The 9211-nt window shown below is 58.1% G+C and overlaps 1 protein-coding gene across 1 annotated transcript in view; it reads left to right on the top strand.

Annotated features, from left to right (window-relative positions):
* The window catches only part of LOC121537634 (DNA excision repair protein ERCC-5), a 30894-nt gene that overhangs the window by 5279 nt on the left and 16404 nt on the right, over positions 1-9211 (top strand). The window contains 5 exon segments of the mRNA XM_045206787.1: positions 1253-1321; positions 1324-1462; positions 1583-1752; positions 1797-3131; positions 3336-3455. Coding sequence (XP_045062722.1) covers positions 1253-1321; positions 1324-1462; positions 1583-1752; positions 1797-3131; positions 3336-3455 — 1833 coding nt within the window.

Raw genomic sequence — 9211 nt, 5'->3', positions numbered from 1 at the left:
TGTATTATTTAGTAATGTTGTTCTATTGATGTATTATTTAGTAATGTTGTTCCTATTGATGTATTGTATTATTTAGTAATGTTGTTCTATTGATGTATTATTTAGTAATGTTGTTCTATTGATGTATTGTATTATTTAGTAATGTTGTTCTATTGATGTATTATTTAGTAATGTTGTTCTATTGATGTATTATTTAGTAATGTTGTTCTATTGATGTATTATTTAGTAATGTTGTTCTATTGATGTATTATTTAGTAATGTTGCTCTATTGATGTATTATTTAGTAATGTTGTTCTATTGATGTATTATTTAGTAATGTTGTTCTATTAATGTATTATTTAGTAATGTTGTTCTATTGATGTATTATTTAGTAATGTTGTTCTATTGATGTATTATTTAGTAATGTTGTTCTATTGATGTATTATTTAGTAATGTTGTTCTATTGATGTATTATTTAGTAATGTTGTTCTATTGATGTATTATTTAGTAATGTTGTTCTATTGATGTATTATTTAGTAATGTTGTTCTATTGATGTATTAGTATGGTATTATTTAGTAATGTTGTTCTATTGATGTATTATTTAGTAATGTTGTTCTATTGATGTATTATTTAGTAATGTTGTTCTATTGATGTATTATTTAGTAATGTTGTTCTATTGATGTATTATTTAGTAATGTTGTTCTATTGATGTATTATTTAGTAATGTTGTTCTATTGATGTATTATTTAGTAATGTTGTTCTATTGATGTATTATTTAGTAATGTTGTTCTATTAATGTATTATTTAGTAATGTTGTTCTATTAATGTATTATTTAGTAATGTTGTTCTATTGATGTATTATTTAGTAATGTTGTTCTATTGATGTATTATTTAGTAATGTTGTTCTATTAATGTCTACCCAATGTGGACCTGACAGAGACAGTGGAATATTTTGGCAATTTAATGCTAACTATTTTTGGCTTTGGCATTTCCATTAAAAAGCTATAAAATCATTTTAATGTCATTATTTCATAATGCATTTCAAGTTGAAAAAAATAATCGAAAAGTTTGATTTATTTTTTTATAATGGAACCGAAACCGTACCGACCTCAAAAAGCACTAATCGCTCAGCACTAGTACACACACACACACACACACACACACACACACACACACCCCATCTGAGGTAACACACACACACACACTCTCCGTCACACACACACACACGCACAAACACACACACTCGCACCCTAACCCAGTCCCCCCTCCCAGCGGTCAGGTGACTTCTCCCAGTACCAGCTAGCAGGGCTGCTGCAGAGGAAGCAGGCTGGGCAGCGCGTCTGGTGGGCGTGGAGAGAGAGATGTCCAACCGCAGTGCAGGGAACGCCCCGGGGGTGGAGCTATACAACCAGGGGGAGGGGCACAGCGTGGAGACACGACGCCTCCTCTCAGAAGACTCCACCCACTACATCCTCATCAAAGGTTAGAGGTTGAAGGGGGGGTCAGCGATCAGATTGAGCGATTCTCCGCATTGACCTGTTCAAACTCATCCCCACAAACGTGCTGTGTGTGTGTGTGTGTGTGTGTGTGTGTACTCCTCAGGTCCAAAGAAGACAGACAACAGTGAGAGGGTTCCAGACGTCCAGCCTGCGGCCTCTCCCTGGTTGGGTGGTCCTCTGTCAGGGAGGGTTAGGGCGGGGGAAGGGAGAGACCTGAGCCCCTTTGGAGACCCATCTCAGAGGAGGAGAGCCTGGAGGAGGGACCTCGTCATCGTCTAAACACCCCCAGGACTCTAACCCGGAGCCTGGGGACGCAGCACCCCCTCCCCCGGACACTGAAGGCCATCCAGGCTGCAATGGATGCCAGCTTCTCAGACGAGGAGGAGGGTAGCTCCTGGGGTAGGGGTGGGAGTAGGGCTGGGGAGGAGGGTAGCTCCTGGGGTAGGGCTGGGGAGGAGGGAGGCTCCTGGGGTAGGGGTGGGAGTAGGGCTGGGGAGGAGGGTAGCTCCTGGGGTAGGGCTGGGGAGGAGGGAAGCTCCTGGGGTAGGGGTGGGAGTAGGGCTGGGGAGGAGGGTAGTGGCAGTGTGTCCCCTCGTACCATCCTGGCCATTCAGCGAGCTATGGGAGAAGACTTGGATGTAGGCACGCCCCCAAACACCACCCTGATTGGTAATTCTCCCGTTAAGCCCCACCCTCCCAGTCCCCAGCGTCCTGCGAACCGATTGGTCGTCACCAGCAGCTCAGAGGAGGAGACTGAAGGGAAGGACACGCCCCTGAGGACAACTCTGACCAATGAGGACAGGCTTGGGGTGGAGAAGGGGGATGAGCAACAGTCGCCTCTCCCCCCTAGCCTCCCCATTCCTCCTGCAGACAGGGTGCTCCTCAACAGGGAGGAGGAGGATGAAACCCTCACCAGGAGGACCAGGGAGGAGGTGGAGGAGATTCTGAGGAGTAACAGAGAGGAGTTAAGGCAAGCCATCAACAGCAGGAACAGGGCTTTCCACTCTGCAGTAGGTCAGGAGGACAGTTTGGGTCAGGCTCTCAGTGTTATCCCCCCATCAGGCCCAGGTCTAAACAGAGAGAAGGAGAGGGAGAGGAGTAGCCTGGTGACTGGGCCTTTACCTCCATCACAGCAGGAGAGGGAGAGGAGTAGCCTGGAGACTGGGCCTTTACCTCCATCACAGCAGGAGAGGGAGAGGAGTAGCCTGGAGACTGGGCCTTTACCTCCATCACAGCAGGAGAGGGAGAGGAGTAGCCTGGAGACTGGGCCTTTACCTCCATCACAGCAGGAGAGGAATGGACACGACACCAACACCAGGGAGGAGAGAAATGGAGAGATTGTGAAGATGGAGGACAGTGAGGAGGAGAGCGATTCAGAGAGCTTCGTTGACGTGTCCGAGGGGGAGGAGCTAAAGGAGGAGGAGACGGACGATTCACTGATAGAGGTGGGGGGCGGTGCTCCACCTAAGGCACAGGAAGACGTGACCAAGAAGGAGGAAGAGGAAGAAGAGGAGGAAGCTTTAAGTAGCAGAGCTGTCCCTTTGGAAGAGAGGGATGATGATGATGAGGAGGAGGAGGAAGCTCTCCAGCGTCCCACAGAGCCCAGCCCAGCTTCTGTTCCTGTACCCAACGAGTGGGAAGACATCAACGTGGTAAGATAAGTACTGCTTAAATTTAGCGGTGAAAAAATGTATATTTCTCTGTGTGTGTGTGGTTGAGATGTGTTGTTGCAGCATTTGTCCTGTAGGAGGAGCTGTTTGTACAGTAGCACATGTTGTTTGTTCTACAAGAGGGGGAGCTCTTACTGTGCAACAGCAGTGGAACTGGGTCGATGCAGTACCTGTGTTGTCCATCAGGATGAGCTGGTGGCGCTAGAGAGCCGTCTAGGAGAGCAGCAGTCCAGTCTGAGAGAACAGAAGCAGCAGCAGGAACGTGTGGCCGCCACGGTTACCGGACAGATGTGTCTGGAGAGCCAGGTAGGAGAAGCACTAAAACACACACACACATTTAGTCAGTATGATAAAGGTGGTGTCAGTGTATTCTGTTTTACCATCTAAACACACACACACATTTAGTCAGTATGATAAAGGTGGTATCAGTGTATTCTGTCTGTTTTCTGCTGCTCCAACAGTGTTCATAGTGGGTGGGTGGGTGTGATTGTGTGTATCATTTTTTTAAAACATTTGAGTCATTTAGCAGACGCTCTTACCCAGAGCGACTTACAGTTAGTGAGTGCATACATTTTTCATACTGGCCCCCTGTGGGAATCGAACCCACAACCCTGGCGTTGCAAGCGCCATGCTCTACCAACTGAGCTACAAGGAGACTTACAATTGAACGTTGAATCAACATCTTTTTTTTTTCATGTGGATGTTCAAGCAGCAATGTGTGTCTGTCTGTGTGTATGTTTTAATCACTATCTGATGGATGTGGCTGACTCTGCCCCAGACTCTGCCCCAGACCCTGTCTCTGCCCCAGCCCCTCCTCTGCCCCAGCCCCCTCCTCTGCCCCAGACCCCGCCTCTGCCCCAGCCCCCTCCTCTGCCCCAGCCCCCTCCTCTGCCCCAGCCCCTCCTCTGCCCCAGCCCCCTCCTCTGCCCCCTCCTCTGCCCCAGCCCCCCTCCTCTGCCCCAGCCCCTCCTCTGTCCCCTCCTCTGCCCCCAGCCCCCTCCTCTGCCCCAGCCCCTCCTCTGCCCCTCCTCTGCCCCCAGCCCCTCCCTCTGCCCCAGACCCCGCCTCTGCCCCACCCCCTCCTCTGCCCCAGCCCCTCCTCTGCCCCAGCCCCTCCTCTGCCCCCAGCCCCTCCTCTGCTCCAGCCCCCTCCTCTGCTCCAGCCCCTCCTCTGCCCCAGACCCCTCCTCTGCCCCAGCCCCCTCCTCTGCCCCAGACCCCTCCTCTGCCCCCAGACCCCTGCCCCCAGACCCTGCCTCTGCCCCAGCCCCCTCCTCTGCCCCAGCCCCTCCTCTGCCCCCAGACCCCTCCTCTGCCCCAGACCCCTCCTCTGCCCCAGACCCCGCCTCTGCCCCAGACCCTGCCTCTGCCCCAGCCCTCCTCTGCCCCCTCCTCTGCCCCCAGCCCCTCCTCTGCCCCCAGACCCTGCCTCTGCCCCAGCCCCTCCTCTGCCCCAGACCCCGCCTCTGCCCCAGACCTGCCTCTGCCCCAGACCCTGCCTCTGCCCCAGCCCCCTCCTCTGCCCCAGACCCCTCCTCTGCCCCCAGACCCTGCCTCTGCCCCCAGACCCTGCCTCTGCCCCAGCCCCTCCTCTGCCCCCAGACCCTGCCTCTGCCCCAGCCCCTCCTCTGCCCCAGCCTCCTCTGCCCCAGCCCCCTCCTCTGCCCCCACCCTCCTCTGCCCCAGCCCCCTCCTCTGCCCCCAGCCCCTGCCTCTGCCCCCAGACCCTGCCTCTGCCCCAGCCCCCTCCCTCTGCCCCAGACCCCTCCTCTGCCCCAGACCCTGCCTCTGCCCCAGACCCTGCCTCTGCCCCCAGCCCCTCCTCTGCCCCAGACCCTGCCTCTGCCCCCAGCCCCTCCTCTGCCCCAGCCCCTCCTCTGCCCCAGCCCCCTCCTCTGCCCCAGCCCCTCCTCTGCCCCAGACCCCGCCTCTGCCCCAGACCCTGCCTCTGCCCCAGCCCCCTCCTCTGCCCCCAGCCCCTCCTCTGCCCCAGCCCCTCCTCTGCCCCAGACCCTCCTCTGCCCAGACCCCTCCTCTGCCCCAGACCCCTCCTCTGCCCCCTCCTCTGCCCCAGCCCCCTCCTCTGCCCCAGACCCTGCCTCTGCTCCCAGACCCTGCCTCTGCCCCAGACCCCCTCCTCTGCCCCCAGACCCTGCCTCTGCCCCAGACCCTGCCTCTGCCCCTGCCTCTGCCCCAGACCCTGCCTCTGCCCCCAGACCCTGCCTCTGCCCCAGACCCTGCCTCTGCCCCCAGACCCTGCCTCTGCCTCTGCCCCCAGACCCTGCCTCTGCCCCAGCCCCCTCTCTGCCCCAGCCCCTCCTCTGCCCCAGCCCCTCCTCTGCCCCAGCCCCCTCCTCTTCCCCCAGACCCCGCCTCTGCCCCAGCCCCTCCTCTGCCCCAGCCCCTCCTCTGCCCCCAGCCCCGCCTCTGCCCCAGACCCTGCCTCTGCCCCAGCCCCCTCCTCTGCCCCTCCTCTGCCCCAGACCCTGCCTCTGCCCCAGACCCTGCCTCTGCCCCAGACCCTGCCTCTGCCCCCAGACCCTGCCTCTGCCCCAGACCCTGCCTCTGCCCCCAGACCCTGCCTCTGCCCCCCAGACCCTGCCTCTGCCCCCAGACCCTGCCTCTGCCCCAGCCCCCCTCCTCTGCCCCAGCCCCTCCTCTGCCCCCCCCTCCTCTGCCCCAGCCCCTCCTCTGCCCCAGCCCCCTCCTCTGCCCCAGCCCCCTCCTCTGCCCCAGCCCCCTCCTCTGCCCCAGCCCCCTCCTCTGCCCCAGACCCTGCCTCTGCCCCAGACCCTGCCTCTGCCCCAGACCCTGCCTCTGCCCCAGACCCTGCCTCTGCCCCAGACCCTGCCTCTGCCCCAGACCCTGCCTCTGCCCCAGACCCTGCCTCTGCCCCAGACCCTGCCTCTGCCCCAGCCCCCTCCTCTGCCCCAGCCCCCTCCTCTGCCCCAGCCCCCTCCTCTGCCCCAGACCCCTCCTCTGCCCCCAGCCCCCTCCTCTGCCCCTCCTCTGCCCCAGCCCCCTCCTCTGCCCCCAGCCCCCGCCTCTGCCCCAGCCCCCTCCTCTGCCCCCTCCTCTGCCCCAGCCCCCTCCTCTGCCCCAGACCCCTCCTCTGCCCCAGCCCCTCCTCTGCCCCAGCCCCCTCCTCTGCCCCAGCCCCTCCTCTGCCCCAGACCCCGCCTCTGCCCCAGACCCTGCCTCTGCCCCAGCCCCCTCCTCTGCCCCCAGCCCCTCCTCTGCCCCAGACCCTGCCTCTGCCCCAGACCCCTCCTCTGCCCCCTCCTCTGCCCCAGCCCCCTCCTCTGCCCCAGACCCTGCCTCTGCCCCAGACCCTGCCTCTGCCCCAGCCCCCTCCTCTGCCCCCAGACCCTGCCTCTGCCCCAGACCCTGCCTCTGCCCCTGCCTCTGCCCCAGACCCTGCCTCTGCCCCAGACCCTGCCTCTGCCCCAGCCCCTGCCTCTGCCCCAGACCCTGCCTCTGCCCCAGACCCTGCCTCTGCCCCTGCCTCTGCCCCAGACCCTGCCTCTGCCCCAGCCCCCTCCTCTGCCCCAGCCCCTCCTCTGCCCCCCCTCTAGCCCCTCCTCTGCCCCAGACCCTGCCTCTGCCCCAGACCCTGCCTGTGCCCCTGACCCTGCCTCTGCCCCAGCCCCCTCCTCTGCCCCCAGCCCCCCTCCTCTGCCCCAGCCCCCTCCTCTGCCCCAGCCCCCTCCTCTGCCCCAGACCCTGCCTCTGCCCCAGACCCTGCCTCTGCCCCAGCCCCCTCCTCTGCCCCCTCCTCTGCCCCAGCCCCCTCCTCTGCCCCAGACCCTGCCTCTGCCCCAGACCCTGCCTCTGCCCCAGCCCCCTCCTCTGCCCCAGACCCCTCCTCTGCCCCAAGCCCCTCCTCTGCCCCCAGCCCCCTCCTCTGCCCCCAGCCCCCTCCTCTTCCCCAGCCCCCTCCTCTGCCCCAGACCCTGCCTCTGCCCCCAGACCCCTCCTCTGCCCCAGACCCCTCCTCTGCCCCAGCCCCCTACTCTGCCCCAGACCCTGCCTCTGCCCCAGACCCCGCCTCTGCCCCCAGTCCCCTCCTCTGCCCCAGCCCCCTCCTCTGCCCCAGCCCCTCCTCTGCCCCCAGACCCTGCCTCTGCCCCAGCCCCCTCCTCTGCCCCCAGACCCTGCCTCTGCCCCCAGACCCCTCCTCTGCCCCAGCCCCCTCCTCTGCCCCAGACCCCTCCTCTGCCCCAGACCCTGCCTCTGCCCCAGCCCCCTCCTCTGCCCCAGACCCTGCCTCTGCCCCAGACCCCTCCTCTGCCCCAGCCCCCTCCTCTGCCCCAGCCCCCTCCTCTGCCCCAGCCCCCTCCTCTGCCCCAGCCCCCTCCTCTGCCCCAGACCCTGCCTCTGCCCCAGACCCCTCCTCTGCCCCAGACCCTGCCTCTGCCCCAGCCCCCTCCTCTGCTCCAGCCCTCTCCTCTCTGGTCCTGCCAAACAGCAGGCTGTTTTAGTGTCCTCGTTGACAGCCAGAGAGACACTGTTTTAGTGTCCTCCTCCCTCATGTTGACAGCCAGAGAGACATTCTGTTTTAGTGTCCTCGCCCCTCATGTTGACAGCCAGAGAGACATTCTGTTTTAGTGTCCTCGTCCCTCATGTTGACAGCCAGAGAGACATTCTGTTTTAGTGTCCTCGTCCCTCATGTTGACAGCCAGAGAGACATTCTGTTTTAGTGTCCTCGCCCCTCATGTTGACAGCCAGAGAGACACTGTTTTAGTGTCCTCCTCCCTCATGTTGACAGCCAGAGAGACATTCTGTTTTAGTGTCCTCCTCCCTCATGTTGACAGCCAGAGAGACATTCTGTTTTAGTGTCCTCCTCCCTCATGTTGACAGCCAGAGAGACATTCTGTTTTAGTGTCCTCCTCCCTCAGGTTGACAGCCAGAGAGACATTCTGTTTTAGTGTCCTCCTCCCTCATGTTGACAGCCAGAGAGACATTCTGTTTTAGTGTCCTCCTCCCTCATGTTGACAGCCAGAGAGACATTCTGTTTTAGTGTCCTCCTCCCTCATGTTGACAGCCAGAGAGACATTCTGTTTTAGTGTCCTCCTCCCTCAGGTTGACAGCCAGAGAGACATTCTGTTTTAGTGTCCTCGTCCCTCATGTTGACAGCCAGAGAGACATTCTGTTTTAGTGTCCTCCTCCCTCATGTTGACAGCCAGAGAGACATTCTGTTTTAGTGTCCTCGTCCCTCAGGTTGACAGCCAGAGAGACATTCTGTTTTAGTGTCCTCCTCCCTCATGTTGACAGCCAGAGAGACATTCTGTTTTAGTGTCCTCCTCCCTCATGTTGACAGCCAGAGAGACATTCTGTTTTAGTGTCCTCCTCCCTCATGCTGACAGCCAGAGAGACATTCTGTTTTAGTGTCCTCGTCCCTCATGTTGACAGCCAGAGAGACATTCTGTTTTAGTGTCCTCCTCCCTCATGTTGACAGCCAGAGAGACATTCTGTTTTAGTGTCCTCGTCCCTCAGGTTGACAGCCAGAGAGACATTCTGTTTTAGTGTCCTCGTCCCTCATGTTGACAGCCAGAGAGACATTCTGTTTTAGTGTCCTCGTCCCTCAGGTTGACAGCCAGAGAGACATTCTGTTTTAGTGTCCTCGTCCCTCATGTTGACAGCCAGAGAGACATTCTGTTTTAGTGTCCTCCTCCCTCATGTTGACAGCCAGAGAGACATTCTGTTTTAGTGTCCTCCTCCCTCATGTTGACAGCCAGAGACATTCTGTTTTAGTGTCCTCCTCCCTCATGTTGACAGCCAGAGAGACATTCTGTTTTAGTGTCCTCGTCCCTCATGTTGACAGCCAGAGAGACATTCTGTTTTAGTGTCCTCGTCCCTCATGTTGACAGCCAGAGAGACATTCTGTTTTAGTGCCCTCCCACCTCAGGTTGACAGCCAGAGAGACATTCTGTTTTAGTGTCCTCGTCCCTCAGGTTGACAGCCAGAGAGACATTCTGTTTTAGTGTCCTCCTCCCTCATGTTGACAGCCAGAGAGACATTCTGTTTTAGTGTCCTCCTCCCTCATGTTGACAGCCAGAGAG

Source organism: Coregonus clupeaformis, chromosome 24 (genome assembly GCF_020615455.1).
Source record: "Coregonus clupeaformis isolate EN_2021a chromosome 24, ASM2061545v1, whole genome shotgun sequence".
NCBI lineage: Eukaryota > Metazoa > Chordata > Actinopteri > Salmoniformes > Salmonidae > Coregonus > Coregonus clupeaformis.
This window is presented reverse-complemented; position numbering and strand designations above follow the sequence as displayed.